The 20,846-nt window shown below is 52.4% G+C and overlaps 1 protein-coding gene across 1 annotated transcript in view; it reads left to right on the top strand.

The window, feature by feature from the left end:
* PLLP (plasmolipin) overlaps nucleotides 1-19,508 on the top strand; it is a 22,369-nt gene extending 2,861 nt beyond the window's left edge. The window contains exons 2-4 of the mRNA XM_072826974.1: nucleotides 14,202-14,375; nucleotides 16,715-16,837; nucleotides 18,354-19,508. Of these exons, the coding sequence (XP_072683075.1) occupies nucleotides 14,202-14,375; nucleotides 16,715-16,837; nucleotides 18,354-18,470 (414 nt within the window). The 3' untranslated portion in view covers nucleotides 18,471-19,508. The remainder of the gene's footprint in view (nucleotides 1-14,201; nucleotides 14,376-16,714; nucleotides 16,838-18,353) is intronic.
* The last annotated feature ends 1,338 nt before the right edge of the window (nucleotides 19,509-20,846 follow it).

Here is a 20,846-nt window from a genome sequence, read left to right on the forward strand (position 1 = left end):
CTTTCTTCTGCACAGGGATCAGGGAAGCCTGCATGGAGGAGGCAGTAAATAGGAAAATGAAAGCTAATTCTCTTTTGTTGCCCAGAGGATTTGGTGAAGTGTTCCAGATGTGGTGGGAGGAGGGAGGTGGGCTGGGCTTTATGCCCCATCTTCTTGGGAAGGAGATGTGTTCTTTGGTATTAAATGTGTCCTGAAGAACCAATTTCAGTGTTCAGTGATTTATCACTCCCTGCCACCTCCATCTGGTTCCAGAAAGAACATTACATGGAAGGTGATATTTAGCTACATACAACAGAAGTTAAATATTTTTAAGATTTCATTATTTGAGAGAGAGAGAGAGCACAGAGGGGCAGAGGGAGAAGCAGATTCCCCCATGAACAGGGGACCCAATGTAGGCTCGGTCTCCAGACCCAGAGATCATGACCCGAGCTGAAGGCAAATTTTTAACTGACTGAGCCACCTAGGCACCCCTGTCATAATATATTTCTAAAAGTTGGTGGTATGTGTGTAGGAGGGGGAAGGATTGACTTAAAGAGATCATTGTACTGGGAATCTATAGCAAGTTTAAGGCTGTTTCCTAGCAGCGTAGGCAAAAAGGGAAACATGATGAATTTATGCAGCTAGTATCTAAAAAGCAAGCTAGCAAATTTGATCTAGAGACAACTCTTTTGGTCCTAAAAAATCTGGAGGCTTTAATGCTGCAAATCTTTGTGTGGTGGGGCGGTGGAAGGAATCTTGTGGAAGGTGTGGTTAACTGGTGCTTATGGCCCTGGGGAAAAAGATTATTTTACCTGGGTTTACTGGTGAGAAGGGAGGGAGGAACTTGTATGAGGTCCCACCTGGTAGTGAGGCCATCAGAATTTACATTTAGATCCAAAGCCTGGCTCTAGCTGTGCCTCCTCTTTTGTTTTTGTTTTTTTGGTGGAAGTTGGGGGTTCCTAGGGTGCTTTCGAGGGGCCGCTGAGGGAGGCTTCTTGACAGAAGTGGGCTCTGAAGGGTTTACTTACAAGGGAAGGGAGTAGTGAGAAGAAGGTTCTAAATACCTGAACCTCAAAACAGATTGTGTAAAAGCTCTGCGGTCAGAAGGCATCCCTGAGGCCTCAGGCATAGCAGCCCATATAATTGGTCCTTCGTGCAACAGGCGTGTCAATGTTTGGCTCCTTCTATCCTTTTTGCCACACCTCCTGGGGTTGGGGGTGGCCACACAATTCCCACTTTGCAGGTGAATGGGCAGATACTGGAAGCTTCACCTGCCACTAGATCACAGTGATCCATGGGGTGACGCAGAGAGTATTGGTGGGAGCACTGGCCTGAGAGCTGAGAGCCTTGGGTTCCAATCCTGGCTGCCCCTTCCTGGCAGTGACTTTGGGTACCTTCCCTAGTATTTAGAGTCTCCGTTCCCTTGTCGGTTAAATAGTGATAAAGGGATAGTGAGGAATGGAAGGTGGTGCTGTAAGGGGCTTAGTGCAGCATGTGTTGGAATGCAGGGCAGTTAGGATTCACAGAGCCATAGTACCCTAGGGTTTCTTATGCTTGCTCCCAGAGATCCCTCGAGCTTGCATGCTTCTCTAGACAAGGAACTCAGTCTCTCTCAAGGCTGCTGCACCATCCCTGTGAATTTAGGAGGATTAGAAAGCTCTCCCTTGTGGTGATCCTGGCTTTGTCCCCAGCAAACACTTAGGTCCTTCGTGGGGGTCAGGACAAGGCCTGCAAATCACCTCTGACCTCCAGAAAGGGGCTGCCCAGATGAGGTTGTTGGAGTCCCAGAGGTGTGAGCAGAGGTCAGCCCCATTGGAAGCGTGGTGCTGGGGCCTCCCACGGCTTTCCTCAGCACTAAGATGTGTGGGTTCAGTCTCGGGTGCAGCATTCCAGGCCCTGCAGGCTCACCCTCCACCTCCTTTGCTGAGGGGTGGGGTGGGGTGGGGGGAAACCAATGCTTTGTATTGTTAGCTCCACCTACACACCCTGCTGGTTGTGGCCAGGAGAGAGTTGAGTGTTTGGAATAAACATGTGAACACATTCTCCTTAAAAAAATGAAAACCTTTTACAGATAAGGCCAAAGTTATTCTTGGATCACTTGCCCCTCTCTCCAAGGGGACCACTGTTGGGAGTTGCCAGTTCTTTTTCCTGTGCATTGTTTAAAAAAAAAAAAAAAAGTGGATGGTTTTATTCTCCTTTGTTCAGCACATTGCTTTTTCTTAACACCCAAGGCACCTGAGACCTCTTCTGTTATACAGAGGTGTGTCCCTCCCTGTTAACTGTTTCAGGGCATGCCCTCCTATCACTGTCATCTCCCCAGGTCCGGTAGCCCTTTCTCTATGGATGTGCACATTTTTAAAAAATTTGTATGCTTTGAGAAAAATTAAACAGACACCCAGCAAAACATTCAAATGATATATGGGGTAATCAATGCAAGTATAGTCTCTCCCCTCCCCGACCGTCCCCGAGGTAGGCACCTGTAGGAAGGCAGCATTCCAGGCTGAGTCTAAGCGTTTTTCTGCGAGTAACCCCTATCCTCACTTAGAAACCACAGATGGAACAGCCTGTGCCTGGCACCCCTCCCCTCCCCCTGCCAAGCTTTCCCCCCTTAACAGTACACCTGGGGATGTTCTACATCAGCACACACTGTGCTGCGTGTTTCTTTCTTTTTCTAATCTTTTATGTTCTTAATTTCTTTAATAGGTAATATATTTACTACGGTTCAGAATAAAACAAGCTGGGAGGAAGCAGGGTGAAAAATCTCTGTCCCTTCCTGTTAGAGTTGCTCCACCCCAGCCCACTCTGGTTTCCCACGTACCATTCCATACTGGCTTCTCTCCACTTCATCTGAGGGATGCGGTCCCTCCATCCAGATCCTTCTGCACCTTCTCCTTTTTCACTTAGAAATATGTCTTGGTAGGCTTTCTGTCTCCGTACTTGGGCATAGAGCACGATTGCTTCTGTCTTCGGGCTTCGCAGGGGTCCATCGTGGGGCCACCCTGTGACTCGTGGCCTGTCCCTCTGTGGACAGACACTGGGGTTGGTTCCCACTCCTGCTGTTGCGCACCCTGTTGCCGTGAACGATCCTACCCAAGCCACTGAGCGCATCTGTACTGTACATTTCCAGAGGTGGGACTGCTGGCTCAGGGTATGTGTGTTTGTGATTTTGATAGAGGTCGCCAGACGCCCTCTGTATGGGTCACTGGCATGGTGAACTAAGCACCTGCTCCCTACCCCTCTGATAGCGCGGGGTGGTAGCATTTCTTTTGTGAGTGAGGTTGGCCTTTGAAAACATGTTTAAAAGCTGTTTGTATCTTATTGTCTGTATTCTTTCTCCATTCTATGGAGTTGTAAGTCTGTCTTATCAATTGCTGGGACCTCCAGATGATTTGCAAGTATTTTTTTCCTCATGTTGTTTTTGACTTTGTTCACGGTAGTTTTTTATGCCATGCAGACTTCTTGTTTTGTTTTCTTTTTTTAGTTTTCCATCAGCATTTTATTTGTTTATTTATTAAAGATTTTATTTGAAAGAGAGTGAGAGAGAGCACCAGCAGAGGGAGGGGCAGAGGGAGAGGGAAAAGCAGGCTCCCTGCTCAGCAGGGATGTGGGCTGGATCCCAGGACCTTGGGATCCTGACCTGAGCCAAAGGCAGATACTGAAGCCTACTGAGCCACTCAGGTGTCCTAGTTTTTAATTAAAGTATAGTTGACACACGCTGTTTTGTTTTGTTTTAAGGATTTTCTTTTTTTTTTTTTTTTTTTTAAGATTTTATTTATTTATTCATGAGAGACACAGAGAGAGGCAGAGACACAGGCAGAGGGAGAAGCAGGCTTCTCAGGGGGAGCTCGATGTGGGACTTGACCCCAGGACCCTGGGATCATGCCCTGAGCTGAAGGCAGCCGCTCAACCACTGAGCCACCCAGGTGTCCCTGACACATACTGTTACAGTAAATTATGATATATTTGTACCATTGTACAATGGTACAGTGTACATTGAAGGTCCTCGCTATGGGGCTCTGAGGGCTGCTGGACTGCTCAGCTGCTCCGGTAGGGGTGCAGAAATCTCTTCCCTCTCTAGGACTTAAAAATCTCAGATCCTAGACTCAAGACTGAGGAATAACAAGTAATGTTGACAGGTCACATTTGGAAAGCATAGCAGGTGAGTCATATCGGCATATCATGCAGTTTATAAAAAAGATGGTCTTACCCTCAGAAGACAGGAAGGCAGCTCCCTATGTAATGAGGGACAGTCTCCAGGCTGTATGGTTAAGTGAAAAAAGCCAGGTACAAAACTGTGTGTAGAATACAATCCTTTGTATGGGAGAAATACAGAGAGACCATGTACAGACAGAGCTATCTAAAGAGTGTGTGTGTGCGTGCATGCACACACAGTCTCTGGAGAGAGGCTAAGAAACCACTCTTGGCTGCGCCGGGGGAAGAAATTGAGTATCAGGGGAGGAGGGAGACATGATGAAAGCACCATTTTGTTACCTACCATGTCATACAGATAACATATTTCAAAAATAAATGAAATGACTTATTTAAAAATCTTTCAAGTACTTGAAAATACAGAGTAAAAATATAGTACAGGTAGTTTGTGGATATGGCAAAAAGCATGAAGAAAGGCCCCTCTGGCCCCGATTGGGGAGGACACTTGTCCGTGAACACACAGCAGCAAGCGGTAACCGTGAAGTCAGTGCCACTGGCCGGGTGACCTTGGGTGGATTTCTTAATCAGGTGTAAATGGAAAGAGGCTACAGAGCTGTCCACGTATGGTGGATGGTTGCTGTTCCTGTATGTGCGGCAGGGTCAGGTGTTGGTCCCTGCATGGCAGCTGGTGAGTTGTCGGTGATGGAATTCAGTGAGGGTTGGGCCCTGATTTCCTGCTCATAGACAGTCTAGGGGAGCCCCAGGGGTGCTGCCCCGGTTCCCACGGCCAATGGGATCCTGCCTGGTGGGCAGGGAGGGGTGAGCTCTTTTCCTTAACAGCCCAGTGAGCTCGGCCCTGGATATCAACAGGCCCTTCACTGTTAGTCTGGTTGGCCTGTCATGTTTGCCCAAGGGGGAGAGGCCAGGGTGGTACCCCAAGGTCTCACAGGGAGCTTAGGGCAGAAAGGTAAGTGCTAAAGGTTAGGCAGGGCTCAGCATATGAGCTGCTAGGCAACCGACCTGGGCCTGTACTAGGGCTATTCCAGCTCTAATTTGGGGGTGGGGAGTGCGACATTGGATGATTTGCCACCCCATATGAGGTTGGCCAAATGGGGTCACCTGTCCTTCCTTAAAGTTAAGATGGGGCAGGGCTTGCTCATGGTCACCCATAACAGTAGTGCCAGAATCAGATCTCAAGCCAGCATCTAGGGAAGCATGCTTCCTTGAGCAAAGAAGACATTCACGTGAGGCTCTCCCCACCACCCCTATTCTCTAGCAGGTGGAGGCCAGGCCTCACGGGTTTGATGACGGTCCGTGTGCTCCCAACAGCCAGCTCTCTCCGGAAGACCAGTGGCTGGACTGGGACCTGCTTGTGGTGCCAGCCCCTCTGCCCAGGTCCTAGGGGGAGTGTCCCCACCTGTAATGTGGAGACCCCTCTTCCTCTGGGCGGCTCCACCAGCTGGGACACAGCGCAGGGAATGGGAACTAGCCGGGGATATGCAGAAGGCAGTCTGAGCTTCACGTTGGGAAGATTTTTCTAAGACTCTAAGGGAGACCACAAAGTAACCAGGTAGCAGTAGGCTCCTGGACATGCAGGACGCACACAGGCGCTGGAGGTCCTCGCTATGGGGCTCTGGGGGCTGCTGGGCTGCTCAGCTGCTCGGGTAGGGGTGCAGAAATCTCTTCCCTCTCTAGGAGTTAAAAATCTCAGATCCTAGACTCAAGACTGAGGAATGACAAGTAATGTTGACAGGTCACATTTGGAAAGCATAGCAGGTGAACCAGGCCCTGAGCTGGCATTTCCATCTTCACCTTCCTCCCTGTAGCAGCCCAGGCTGGGAGCTGCGTGTGCGTGTGCATGTGCATATGAGTGTGTGACTGTGAGGACTTGGCTGCAGGCTTCCTGTTTCACTCCCAGGGTCTGTAACGGTGCCTGGCACCCAGCAGGCCCTCAGGAGACTTTGTTCAATAACCAAATGACTCTCCCAGCCTCCTTCTCTGTGAAAGGGAAGCTGAGAGGAGTTAAACCTGTGCCAGACCTGGTGGAGCCGGGAGGCAGCCCCCAGGACTCCCCAAGTGTCCTGACTCCACAGGGCAGGAATTCCAGGGAGCCTCCCCGCCCCCCGCCCCCCTGCAGCCTGCCGCCTCTGCACAGGGAGGGGGTGGTTAGTGTGTGGATTTGTTGTGACCAGTCCAGGCGCCTGGACCCTCTGGGTCCCCTGCGCCTTTGTCTCCTGTGACACAATGGGTGTCTTTTTGTCCCCATAAAGTCCCTTTCACTGTAGGGAGAAGGCCTGAGGCGGGGGTGGAGGCTGGGCCTGGCCAGGCCAAGTTCAGAGTGTCCTCAGCTGCCCAGATGTGTCCCTGTGAGGGGGAACCCCAGAGGGTTTGTGTTGCCCTGGGCCTCCAGTTTCCTGGATGGTGCAGTGGGGAGAAGGGAGTTTTGGGGCTCTTGGGTGGATCCCATCCTCACATTGTCTCCAAAACCCTTGGGTTCATTGCCCAACATTTAAAAAGCTGAAGATTTCACATACGAATTTGGATTTCTAGTGTCTCTTGAAAAATTAGAAGTCCTGGCTGCCCCAGGCTGCATTACCCTGATGCCAGCAGACTACTCTCAGCTCTGCAGTCCCTGTCTGGGCCACCTTGACCACTTCTTTCCTTCCCTTTCCTTCTCTTTCCTTCTCTTTCCTTCCCTTTCCTTCCCTTCCCTTCCCTTCCCTTCCTTTCCCTTCCCTTCCCTTCCCTTCCCTTCCCTTCCCTTCCCTTCCCTTCCCTTCCCTTCCCTTCCCTTCCCTTCCCTTTCCTTCCTTCCTTCTTTCAGGATTTTATTTATTTATTCATGAGAGACACAGAGAGAGGCAGAGACACAGGCAGAGGGAGAAGCAGGCTCCATGCAGGGAGCCCGACGTGGGACTTGATCCCAGGACCCCAGGATTGCACCCTGGGTCTAAGGCAGGCGCTAAAACTGCTGAGCCACCCAGGCATCCCTCACTTTTTCTTTCTCTCTTCCTTTCTCTCTTCCTTTCTTTTATTCTTTCTCTCTCTCTTTTTTAAAAAAGATTTATTTATTCATGAGAGACACAGAAAAAGAGGCAGAGACATAGGCAGAGGGAGAAGCAGGCTGCCCACAGGGAACCCAGTGCAGAACTTGATCCCAGTACCCCAGGATCACAACCTGAGCTTAAAGGCAGGTGCTCAACCATTGAGACCCCCAAGTCACTTCCTTCCTTTCTTTCCTTCCTTTCTTTTCTTTCCTTCCTTCCTTCCTTCCTTCCTTCCTTCCTTCCTTCCTTCCTTCCTTCCTTCCTTCCTTCCTTCCTTCCTTCCTTCCTTCCCTCCCTCCCTCCCTCCCTCTTTTCCTTCCCTTTCCCTTTCCCTTTCCCTTTCCCTTTCCCTTCCTCCCTCCCTCCCTCCCTCCCTCCCTCCCTCCCTCCCTCCCTTCCTTCCTTCCTTCCTTCCTTCCTTCCTTCCTTCCTTCCTTCCTTCCTTCCTTCCAGATTTTATTTACTTGAAGGAGAGAGAGAGAACACAAGCAGAGGGAAGGAGCAGAGGGAGAGGGAGAAGCCGGTTCCCCACTGAGCAGGGAGCCCGATGCAGGGCTCAGTCCCAGGATCCCTGGATCATGACCTGAGCCAAAGGCAGACACTTAGCCCACTGAGCCACCCAGGCGCCCCCTTGGCCATTTCTGTGACCCGCCTTGGCTGAGTTTGAGTCCTGTGTCAGGACCCCAGCTCTTTGAGGCCCCTCTGGGAGATACATCCTCCATCCCCCACCACCGCCCAGCAGAGCGCAAGAGCCTTCCTAGCCACTCCTGACCACTACAGCTGCTCAGTTTTTCCTTCATTTTACCTGCAATGACACAGCTGTGAGGTGACCAGTATGGGTGTGCCCGCCCAACTGTCTCACATGTCAGATAAAGAAACAGACCAGAAAGGTTGGCTGACTCTCCCAAGGTCACACAGCAAATCCACAAGGGTGTGACCCAGCCCAGGAAGTGGAGAAGATCCGGAGAGTCAGCGTGACCATCTTTGGGCAGAAGACTTAGCTTGGTGCTGGGGCTGGTGGGATCCCTGCCGCACCAGGGGGAGAGGGCTTGGGCCCCCCCGGGGGAGGTGTACATTGAGAAATGTCAGGCCCAAGGAGAACACTAAGTGGAACCTCCTTGCTCCCATTGTACCGAGGGAAACCTGAAGCCTGAGGATGAAGTGTTCTGGCCAAGGCCCTTTGGCCTCTGAGGAACAGAGGACAGGCACCTCCAGTGCTCCAGCGCTGGGCTGCCCTGCTGGGGCCTCCCCCTCAGATAAGCCCCGCTGCCTTGTGGCTGCCTTATCTCAAAGACAGGTGGGGCCCACTGTGGTGTGGGCCGGATGTGTCAGGCAGCGTGCCTGGTGCTAAGGTTTAGATACATTCTTTATCTCAGCGAGGCCTGGCACCCCTACCTCCATAAGCTGGGCAGAGGTTTGGTTTGGAAAACCCACATTCCAGCCTCTCGGCTTGATAATTAATTACAGTAGAACGTGTATTGAGTGGTAGGCCCATGTTGGGCATTGAGCAAATTCCCTCAAATTTCTTTCTTTTTTTTTTAAGATTTTATTTATTTATTCATGAGAGACACCGGGAGAGAGGCAGAGACACAGGCAGAGGGAGAAGCAGGCTCCATGCGGATCCAGATGCAGGACTTGAACTTGATCCCGGGACCCCAGGATCATGACCTGAGCCGAAGGCAGCTACCCAGGAGTCTTCTCTTCTTTCTTTTTCCTTCCCTTCCCTTCCCTTCCCTTCCTTCCCTTCCCTTCCCTTCCCTTCCCTTCCCTTCCCTTCCCTTCCCTTCCCTTCCCTTCCCTTCCCTTCCCTTCCCTTCCCTTCCCTTCCCTTCCCTTCCCTTCCCTTCCCTTCCCTTCCCTTCCCTTCCCTTCCCTTCCCTTCCCTTCCCTTCCCTTCCCTTCCCTTCCCTTCCCTTCCCTTCCCTTCCCTTCCCTTCCCTTCCCTTCCCTTCCCTTCCCTTCCCTTCCCTTCCCTTCCCTTCCCTTCCCTTCCCTTCCCTTCCCTTCCCTTCCCTTCCCTTCCCTTCCCTTCCCTTCCCTTCCCTTCCCTTCCCTTCCCTTCCCTTCCCTTCCCTTCCCTTCCCTTCCCTTCCCTTCCCTTCCCTTCCCTTCCCTTCCCTTCCCTTCCCTTCCCTTCCCTTCCCTTCCCTTCCCTTCCCTTCCCTTCCCTTCCCTTCCCTTCCCTTCCCTTCCCTTCCCTTCCCTTCCCTTCCCTTCCCTTCCTTCCTTCTTTTTCTTTTCTTTTCTTTTCTTTTCTCCTTCCTTCCTTCCCCTTCCTTCCTTCCTTCCTTCCTTTCTCTCTCTCTCTCTCTTTCTTTTCTTTCTTTCTTTTTTTCTTTCTTTCTTTCTTTCTTTCTTTCTTTCTTTCTTTCTTTCTTTCTTTCTTTCTTTCTTTCTTTCTTTCTTTCTTTCTTTCTTTCTTCTTTCTTTCCCTCTCTCTCTCTCTTTCTCTCTTTCCTTGACAGAGAGAGCGTGCACACAAGCAAGGGGGAACAGAAGGCAGAAGGAGAGGGAGAAGCAGACTCCCTGCCGAGCAAGGAGCCTGATGATGTGGGGCTCCATCCCAGGACCCTGGGAACATGACCCCTAGGCAGCTGCTTAATGGACTGAGCTGCTCAGGTGTCCCTATATTACTTTCTTTAATCTCAGAACACCCGGGATCCCTGGGTGGCGCAGCGGTTTAGCGCCTGCCTTTGGCCCAGGGCGCAATCCTGGAGACCCGGGATCGAATCCCACGTCGGGCTCCCGGTGCATGGAGCCTGCTTCTCCCTCTGCCTGTGTCTCTGCCTCTCTCTCTCTCTCTGTGTGTGTGACTATCATAAATAAATAAAAATTAAAAAAAAAAAAAATCTCAGAACACCCCCATGAGATAGGCACATTTTGAAGACAAGGGTACTAAAGCACAGAGAAGTTCAGCAGCTTGCCTAGGTCACACAGCTAGTAAGTTGGCAGGGCCAGAGCTTGAACCCAGGGAGTTAATAAGCCAACCTTCCACCAAAACTGATGACAATATCACAGTTAAGTCAGATCACGACCTCCCATCTGTTGTCAAAGAATAGCTAAGTAAGACGTATTAGTTTCCTGGGGCAGCCATCACAAAATACCATAAACTGGGTGGCTTCAGACAATATTGTTTCACAGTTGTGGTGGCTCTGAAGGAGACTCTTTTCCATATCTCTCTCCCAGTTCTGGTCGTTGCCAGCAATCCTTGCTGTTCCTGCTGCTCATAGGTCACCTTCCCAGTGAGATCTTTCTTGGCCTCTTATCTAAAATTGCAAATGACCTCACTGCTCTGTCCCTTCTCAGCTGGATTTTTCACAATGCACTTCTCCGTGGCTCACTTGTATTCACCGATGTATTGGGCTTTTATCTGGGTCCCTTCAGTAGAGTGGGAGCTCTGGGAGAGCAGGGCTTTTTGTCGGTTTGGCTCCCACAGCAGTAGGTGCCCAGTACGTTCTTACTCAATGAATGATCCCGGAGAGGTGCATCAGAGCTGCAAGGTGACTGTTCTGGTCAGAGGGCCCTGGGTCTGACCCTGGAGACAGGTGGCCTCTGCTCCCTACCCTCAATTACCCACGGCTGTCCCTGTCCCTCTGAAAAGTGGGGTTTACTCTTCTACAGTGGACCACACACAGGTCCTCTGGGCTCATCTTCGGGCTAGTATGGCTGCACTGCAGGAGGGAGAGGAGGCTGCCCAGCCTAAAAGAGGGGTCAGCACATGTGGGGCTGCCCTGTCCTGAACGGGGTCTCCCTGGAGCCCTGGGCTGGGATTCTGTTCAGATTCTCGGGCCTGGGGGAGAGTGAACGGGGAAAACCGGTCTATCTGGTTCAGATGGAAGAATGGACCTTTCCTGGTTTGAGGCCAGAAACCGAGGCTCCCAGGGCATGGGGCCAGGTTGACCAAGCCAGGAGGAACCCCAGAAATTCCTGCTGCTTATCCAGCGGCTTCATCTCTCAGGCTGTGCCTGCTGATCTAGAAACCAGGGCTGGGCTGGTGGGCAGGGCAGAGCCGGGACACAGCTGGCCTGTCTTCATCTTGCACACGACACTAGGCAACACTCAGTAGCCTGGGTTCCAGAGAAGGACAGATGTGGGTTCAAGTCCTGCCCTGCCCTTTACCCACAGGTGACCGTGGGCAACCACAGACACATTTCCCTCTGAGCTTCTGTTTGGAAAATGGGGAAAATAAATAGTACCAACCCATGACAGGGTCCTGGGGAAACTGTGAACCGGAAGGGGAAGTGGCTTACCTGAGGCCTGGCACAGAGCTGGAGGGCGTCCGCTGTCACTGCAGCCAAATCTGGGAGTAATCAAACCGATAATTGATGGATGTACATTAGGGTGAATCTGAAGTGGTCTTTCCTTGATTTACCAGTCAGAGCATTTTCTAACTTCCTTTCCAGTGGTTGGAGCAGCATGTTGCATGGAGTCCTGTAAGGGCCCTGCTTTATTTATTTTTTAATATTTATTTATTTATTCATGAAAGACACAGAGAGAGAGGCAGAGACATAGGCAGAGGGAGAAGCAGGCTCCATGCAGGGAGCCTGACGCAGGACTCGATCCCAGGACTCTGGGACCACGACCTGAGCCAAAGGCAGATGCTAAACCCCTGAGTCACCCAGGAGTCCAAGGGCCCTGCTTTAAGTAGAAAGATGATTGTCCCTGACATGTCCAGTTCTCACCTGGGAGCATCCTGCAACGTGCTGCGTTAGCAAGGTTGGTTCTCCTTCCGAGCAGTGACCTCACCTGGCTCTGGGGGCTCTTGGTCCCCCTGATAGGTCCATTTCTGGCAGGGTGTCTTGAGGATGGATGGTAAAACTTGGCACTGTGCTGAGACACCCCAGGTCTGGGTCCTCACTGGCAGTGGCTCTCCCCCCAGCTTGTGCCCCTGCAGGCAAAGCCCGGCTGCCTGTCCCACCTCCTTCACTTGTAAAATGAGCTGCACAGGCCACTGCCAGCCTGTCTCTGGTGGGTGGCATCCCTGCAGGCTCACCCTGCTGGGTGGGGAGGAGCAGGTGCAGATCTCTGGAAAGCAGGAGTGGATGCCTTTCTTATTCCCCTGCCCTCTTCCACCATGGGCTGAGACCTGGATGGAGGGGGTAAGGCCATAGCACATGGACCCATTCACACCTGTTTCCTGTGCAGGGCATGTTTCTGACCTCCACTTCAGGGATAAGGAAACTGAGGCTCGTTAGCTCTGGGCACATATGTATTGAACATATGTACTATGTGCTAGTGACCAAACCCAAACTTGGATTCCTCAGGGGACCCGTGTTCTGGTGGGGAGACTGGAGTGGCCCTGGGGGCACTGCACAGAGAGGGAGAGGTGCTGGCCCAGGGTCCCACAGCATGGGCAGGACTGAAGCCCAGCGATTGGCTCCCAGGCCTGGGGCTCCACCTCTCACTTCACAGTGGGAAGAAAGCCAACCACACCCCTCTGAGGCCTTTTGTGCAGGAGGGGGAGAAAGAGGAGAAAGAAAGCCTGTCCCTAGGGATTTCTGGACTCCCACTCAGCTAACTAAGGTCATTCCTGCCCTAAGCCTGCACATATAGGGGGATGGGTATGGAAACATCCCTTTGATCCTTGGCAGGGGTGCTTGGGTGGGAGTGCCCAGCAGGTGCCCAGTGCTGGCTTTGCTCTAGGGCGAGCACAGCCCTTCAGGGTCTGGGGCAGGAGCTTTTGGTCAGGGGACTTTTTGTCTCCAGAACCAGCCGCCAGAGGTGGATCTTGCTCCTGAGCCGTTTCTCTGTGATCTATCTGATGCCGATGCTGGCTCATTCTCTGGCCGTGGCAGGGTTACTGTGAGCCTTGCAGGCACATGCCTAGATGTCATCCACGGAAGAAGAGGCACAGTTCTTTTTGTGCATCTTTGTCAGCAAAGGAGCCTTCCTCCCCATGGTAGACCCTCTATGCCTCAGCAGCCAGACCTGAATCATGCCTAGCTCCAGAGACGCCCTTGTCGAGAAGGGAGGAGGCCCCAGCCTAGGGGGATCTTGGGCAGCCAGGAAGGGGTTGAACGCTGTGGTGGAGGCTAGGATGGCTCCATGGGAGGTTGCTTGCGGGTCTCTCCCGAGTTCCCTGGGCCCTGCCTCAGCCATGCATTGCTCGGTCCCACCCTGTCTGTGCCGAATTCCCCGTGGCCCAGAGGGCTGGGGCGGGCAGTGTATACAGCTGGGAGAAGTAAAGGCAAACACTTCTCTTGTACCCATTTACATAAGTGAACTCAGGGGTCCTTGATGTGGCTCTGTGAGGTAGGTACGGTCATTATATACTCTTAGAGATCGGGGCACCAAGGCACAGAGAGGTTGTGAGCTTGCCCAAGGTCACACAGCTGGGAAGGGGAGCAGGATTTGACCCTGGGTAGTTGGCTCCAGAGTCTGTGCTATTAGCTGCTTTGCACACTGCAAGGATGCCACGTGGGAACTGTGTGAGACTCAGTTTCACTTGTAAGGTGGGGATGGGAACAGAGGGGCAATTGGAAGAGTCCGAGAAGGTTGGAAAGGGCTTGATAGGATGGAATTCACCCAAGGGCCCTGGGCAGGAGGAGGACACAAGCTGTTCGTTTCCCCACCTCTGGAGCTCGGACTGTGTCCATCTGTCAAGGGTGTGCTGGTGACTTTATCTTCTTTCAGCAACTTTTACTGAGCTGCTGGCAGGGCCCTGATCCTGTCCTGTCCTGGCTGCCAGGATGCAGTCATGGGTAAGATAGTCATCGTCCTGTGCTCAAGGAACTCAAAAGTCAGAGGAAGGAAACAGTCCAGGTCCTGGGTGGTGGGTGCCTGGGGGGCCATGTGGACACAAAAGAAGGTTCCAGAACTCAGACTGGAGGATGAGGAGGGGAAGGTGTCCCACAGCGTGTAATATTTCAGCTGAGCCCTAAAAGGAAGAGTTACCAGATAAGGGCTTGGTATACAGTGGTAAGCAGTAGGAGCTACATGAGAAGTGTGTCCTGCAGAGGGAGCCCCCTGGCCTCCAGCCAGTGTGCCGGGAGCTCTGGAGGACTCTGGCCCTGTCTCGTCCACCAGGTGCTGGGGCTGCTGGTGTGGGCCCTGATTGCGGACACCCCGTACCACCTGTATCCGGCCTACGGCTGGGTCATGTTCGTTGCTGTCTTCCTCTGGCTGGTGACAATCGTCTTTTTCATCCTCTACCTGTTTCAGCTGCACATGAAATTGTACATGGTGCCCTGGCCGCTGGTGGTGAGTCTGGGCGGGGTGCGGGGCGGGTGTGTCCAGGCTGATTCCTCTGCCTCTGGGAGCAGCTGTCACAGTGTGACCTTCCAGACACGAGAAGTGGCGGGTGGGTTTGGCCCTCAGCCAGCCTGCAGAGCCACGTGGGGGAGGGAAGACACGGACATGGGCTTGGCTTTCTCCAGGGAAGAATGTAGAAGTGAGGGGCTCTTGGAGAGCCCACTGCATTTGGAGTCTTGAAAGTGTTTTTCTTTTGGGGGTCGGGGAGGCGGTTGGGATTTGAACCTGTGTCGCAGGGGGGTCTGGTGGACTCTGGCCGCTCTGGGCCTGGAGGCTGGGCCGAGCTATCAGGAGTTCCCAGGACGAGGCCGCTACAGCCCGGGAGAGGGCCACCTCCCTGGGACACAGGGCTGAGCGCGTCCATAGGAAGTAGGCCGGCCAGACGCAGAAAGCCGCTGCGCTTTTTCCCTGACCCGGAAAACCCCTGCAGCTGGGGTCTGAGGCTTTCAGTGAGCAGCCAGGCCAGAGAGAAGCACATGATTGTGAAGACGAGAGAGGCTGGGACTAGGAGGCATTGTTTGGAATTCAATGACTGTTTAAACTGAGGAAACGTGAGTCATCCTTAAGACAGAACGGGTTTGTTAGGTCTTGACATCACTGGCAGGAGCCAGGCAGTGTTTGTGGTGGGCGCTGGGCTTGGAGGGAAGACTGGGATGAGGAGGGGGTGGCTGGACTCCCTGGCTGGGGTCCAGCCCCTGCCCCGTGTCCTGGGAGCCTCGAAGGAAGAAATCGCCCGAGATGGTGAGGCTTCGGTGTCTCCTGAACACAGATTTGGGGCTCTGGCCGCAGTGTTGTTGGAAGGAGACGCCTCTCCTGGGCCAGGATAGCAGGGCAATGTCTCTTACACTCCTGGGCCTGTTAGCAGGGGCAGGGGAGGCTTGCCTGCATCTAGAGACGACTGGGTTGGGATGGCCAGATTGGCACTTTCTGGAATGGGAGCTACCAGCCCCCTGCAGTAGGACCTGAACAAGGTTGAGTGAGTGAAGTAGGCCAAGGAGGGGTTCTGGAGAACCTGTACCCATCTGTCCATAGGGAACCACCTCTAGCCAGCTCCTACTGTTGTTTGTGGGAGTACAGGCCCCTTGGTGCCAAATCTTGATATATTAAGATCGAAAGTTTTATATGAAATCTTCAGGTTTTCATAGGAAATCTCATTTTGGAATGTTGGTAATTCTTTTTTTTTTTTTTTTTAAGATTTTATTTATTTGTTTGAGAGAGATAGGGCATGAGTGGTAGGGGTGGGGGAGAAAGCAGGCTCTCTGCTGAGCAAGGAGCCTGACAAAGGGGCTCGATCCCTGGACCCCAGGATCATGACTTAAGCTGAAGGCAGACACCAACCGACTGAGGCACCCAGGCGCCCCTAGAGTGTTGGTAATTAAAAAAAAAAAAAATCAACTCTGTAGGTTAAATCAAACATGCTTGAGGACCACCAGTTTGTAGTTTCTCTGTTAAGACTGTTTACTGGCAGGACGCCTGGGTCCTGGGTCCAGCAGTTGGGCGACTGCTTTTGCCTTAGGTAGTGATCCTGGAACCCCGGGATCAAGTCCCACATTGGGCTCCCTGCATGGAACCTGCTTCTCCCTCTGCCTGTGTCTCTGCCTCTCTCTCTGTGTTTCTCATGAATAAATAAATAAAATCTTTAAAAAAAAAAAAAAAAAAAAAAAAGACTGTGTACTGGCTCCAGGGGCCAAGCTTTGGGGAAATGGGACTCGGGCCTGAGTGTCAGCCGACGGTCCTTTCTGCCAGTGTGGCCTAGAATCCCGCTGGGTCCTGACCCTGGCATTTGACTAGTGGCCTTTATCCTTGGATGTGGCCAAAAGGCAGACACAGATTTCTCCCCCTGAGGGCAGAGGGGGATGAGAAGCCTTCCCAGGGCGAGGCTCAGGACTAAGGCCTGCAGTGCCAAGAGGGAGGGCCAAGTTTGCCCTGAGCCAGCCCTGGAGCTCTTTAGCTGGTGCTCTAAGAGATGGCCTTGGTTTGGTCTCCTGCCATTGAGAATGGGGTTTTGCCTCTTGGGATGGTTGCAGCCCCTGACCAGATCCTTCAGGCCTTCCCATCATTTCCCCTCCACTCTCAGCCTTAGGTGTGTTTACACTCCCTGCTCAGATGGCCTCTGGGTTGGCCCCAAGTAGTGTAGTGGGTAAGACCCATGTACCCGTCCCCATCCTGGAACCTCAGCCCGTTCTGGATACTAAGGGGGTGTGCTGGAGCGGGGAACCAAGAGGTTCCACACTTACTGGAAGAGTCTGCTGTCTTGAGCCTGTTCTCCCCTTCCCCCTGCCCCCCAGTTAATGATATTTAACGTGGGCGCCACTGTTCTCTACATCACGGCCTTCATCACCTGCTCTGCCGCCGTTGAGCTGACATCCCTGAAGGGCACCCGGCCGTATAACCAGCGTGCGGCTGCCTCTGTGAGTATGGTTCCCCAGGGCGCCCCTGGCAGTTATGGGGGGGGACGGGTCAAACCAGGTCTGTGCCCCTGGACTTCCACCACTCCCTGGTCTGAGGCCATCACCTGCCACCTCTGAGTCATCTCCTCAGGGGAGCTCAGGGACGCTTTGTCTTCCATGAGTAACAGTGAACCTGGAGGAACCAGAACACTTGGGAAATACTTGTGATGGGAAATGGAAGTTTGGGGTTCACTGTTGCACTTTGCTGGCAGCCAGGTGCTCCATTATGGATTTACAGCCCTCGCCCCGTTGGAGAATCTGTTAACAACTGCCTACCCTTTTTGAAAAGGACACATGCAAAACCTTTTGGTTTAAACCATTTGGGGCATTAAAAATAAATAAGTAAATAAATAAATAAACCATTTGGGGGATTTACAGGTTCTCTCAGGAAGCCCAAACATGAACTCCACAGCTAGTAGCCAGCAACATGCCAGTGACCCCGTCCACACCCGTCACGCCTCAGTCCTCGGGGCCCTGCACAGCCATTTCCTCCTGGACCCCTTGACTCCTGTGAGGAGGACAGGGTCTGCCGGTCCCTCTGGACAGACAAGGAAACTGAGGCTCAGAGAAGTGACCACTCCAAGGCGCAGTCCCCAGGGTAGGGCAGGAGTGAGACCACGACTTGGGTTTGTTTTCTTAGCTTCGGAATGGGACTGCAGGGGCTAGTGTAGGGCACCTATGAATGAATTCCAGAAAATTCCTTGGGTACCTTTTGAACATTGCCTTTTTAAGATTTTATTATTTGAGACAGAGCATGAGCGGGGGAGGGGGGGGAAGAGGGTGGGGCAGAGGAAGAAGCAGACTCCCCGATGAGCCGGGAGCCTGATGTGAAGCTCGATCCCAGGACCCCAGGATCACGACCTGAGCTGAAAGCAGATGCTCAACCGCTCAGCCACCCAGGCATCCCAGGGATTTAGCTTCAAAAAGACAACATTCAAAAAAAATAAAAATAAAAACAAAACAAAACAAGACAACATTCAGGGCTCAGTGGTTGAGCGTCTGCCTTTGGCCCAGGGCATGACCCCGGGGTCCTGGGATCGAGTCCCATGTCGGTCTCCCTTCAGGGAGCCTGCTTCTCCCTCTGCCTGTGTCTCTGCCTCTCTCTCTCACGGTGTCTCTCATGAATAAATACAGAAAATATTTAGAAAAAAATGAAATCCCTGACATGTGTACCCCTCGGCCACTCTTAGCACATCGTCCAGTTGCCCATATGCAGTCTGGCGTACCTTGCCTGCGTGGTTAGTAATGGTTTCCCCCGGGACCCCAGCAGCACCCCCAAACACTTGCCGAATGAGTGTGTGGCTCAGTTGGAGCTGGTCGGCTGCCAGAGCACCTTGTTCTGGTTAGCTGAGGGGTGCTATGCCACGTTTTACCGCCTGTGCCAGACTGAGGCTGCCATGCTCGTTATCACGGTCTCCTCCTGCCCCCCAGCACCACGCTGCTCACCGACTCAGCTTTGGTGTCTTCTTCCTTTCAGTTCTTTTCGTGTTTAGTGATGATTGCCTACGGAGTGAGCGCTTTCTTCAGCTTCCAGGCCTGGCGGGGAGTGGGCAGCAACGCGGCCACCAGTCAGATGGCCGGTGGCTACGCCTAGAACACTGTGCCATGGCCCACCGTGGGGCCGAAGGCTGCAGCCGGGTCATGGTGTGGGGCGACCTGCAAGTCTGAGGCCTGAGCCCTCTGTGGAGACAGCATGGAAGGGACTGCCCTGGCTCCATCCGCTCTGCTCGTCAGACTCGGGCTCACCTGGCACTCCTAAGGAATCGGGATCCTTCCTCTGGTTTGCCCCAAGTCAGATGGCACAGGGGCTGGAAAGAGGCCGGTGGCTGAGACTGCCTGCCCACCCCCTGTATTTAGTGGAAGGCGACCGGGGATACGGGGCTCTCTGTGTCTCTGCTTTGTCCGTAAAAGACTTCAGTGTCCAAGGCTGGGGCCCAGACTTCTCACCAACACTAAATACACTAACAAGGACTCCAGGCCTGCAGCCCCTGACCCTCTGTAGAGTAAGCCTAACAAGCCACATGTATTTATCTTAGTCTTTGTTCCAGGACTGCAGAGCAAGTTTTTGAAACCGGTCTGATAACTTAAAACACTATTTTTTTCTTAAGTAGGCTCCCTGCCCAGTATGGAGCCCACTGTGGGGCTTGAGCTCACAACCCTGAAATTGAGACCTGAGCTGAGATCGAGTTGGCCACCAACCACCTGAGCCACCCAGGCACCACCCCCCTTACAACACAGTTGACTTGACCCTCATCCAGGCCAGTGGGCTGTTTCAAGGGAGACATTTATGGAAAGAGGGTCATGATTTCTGACAACATGGTCTTCCTTTCCTGCATTTCAAATGTACTCATTATTTAAAGCAATTGGTTCCAAGCAACTTCTGTGAAAAACCCGACCAGGCTTCCCTCCCTCACCCAAGCACTTGTTTATAATATTCCCTTTGGGGAAAGCTAATAATGCCGATGGCTTCCCTGACACTGTTGATGAGGCTCCGGGGACATGAAGGAGGGAGGGAATCAAGCAAGGCCTTGCCTGGTAAGTTGTCCTGTGCTTAGTGGTGACTTTGTTCTTTGGGGCTTTTTGTTTGTTTGTTTTTTTACAAAAATAAAGACAGAAGAACTCATTTGGAAAAGGTGTTGGGTAATCCTGGTTGTTGCTTATAAATTCTGGGAAGTGTCAGGTGTCGTGGTACCAGCAGTTCCAGATGCCTGGAGGGGGCCAGTCTGGTTCTGGGGTCTCTGAGCTGAGGCGGCCCAACCCACTTCCTGCCAGGTGTCCTGACAGATTTAGCAGCACCTTTTACTCTCACCAGGGTCTCAGTTGAACACTAAGCCACTAGTCACTCTAGCTTTAGGCTTGTTAAGTCCTCTTACTGGACTCAAGATTGTCCTCCCATCAGCTCCCTTGAAGGTCTTGGTTAGTTCAGAGAACATATGTAATTAAAGCGCGTGGCCATACTTGATTCGGAGAGCCAGCACAGTCAGCAGAGAGGGGAAATCTCCTGACTGAGCCCATGCTTTTGCTGCCACAGAGTAACACGCTTTGAATAACCAGCTGGAGGCATCACTGAGCACCCCCCTTGGTCCTTTTTTGACAACCTGGGACATATAAATAAGGTGGTCTCCCCTTAGCCACGTACTCGCTTTCTGCGGTTTCAGTTACTCGCCGCCAGCAGTAGTCTGGAAGCAGATGATCCTCCTGAGAAGGCAAATAGCAATGTCCTGCTGTGCCCCAGTGCCTGCGCCCTTCACCTTCCTGCACCTTCCCTCCCCTGGGCACTGTCAGCTCACGTCATCAGAAGAGTACAGGGCAGTAAGAGACCTTGAGACCGTATTCTCATAACTTTCATTACAGTCTGTTGTCCTATTGTTAATCTCTTATATGCCTTTTTTTTTTTTTTAAGATTCTATTTATTCATGAGAGACAGAAAGAGAGAGGCAGAGACACAGGCAGAGGGAGAAGCAGGCTCCCTGCAGGGAGCCCGATGTGGGACATGATCCCGGGACTCCAGGATCAGGCCCTGGGCCAAAGGCAGGCACTAAATTGCTGAGCCACCCAGGCATCCCTCTTACCATGCCTTTAGAAATTAAACTTTTTCATAGGTGGGGATGTATCAGGGAAAGTAGTATAAGGCAGGTTTGGTGTTATCTGTGATCTCAGGCATCCACGGGGGGGGGGGGGGGGGGTGTCTTGGGACAGAGCTCCTGCTGGTGGCGGCTACTGTTGGAGCACTGTGGTGGAGGAACCACTCCAGCCCAGAGGGATGGGGATTAACCCAGACACCTGTGTCCCAGTTAGCTTGTTGAAACGTGGGCAGGATCCCTTTTTACTCTCAAGTGTCCCAGAATTTGATAAACTCTAGTTGTTCCAGGACTAAACCAGAGAGGAGAGTTCAGTCTTAAGGGTCAACCCATTTTATTTATTTATTTTTTTGGAGGCTTAAGAGGAAACAAAATCCTAAGGTTTCTGA

Source organism: Canis lupus, chromosome 5 (assembly GCF_048164855.1).
Source record: "Canis lupus baileyi chromosome 5, mCanLup2.hap1, whole genome shotgun sequence".
NCBI classification, from domain to species: Eukaryota; Metazoa; Chordata; class Mammalia; order Carnivora; family Canidae; genus Canis; species Canis lupus.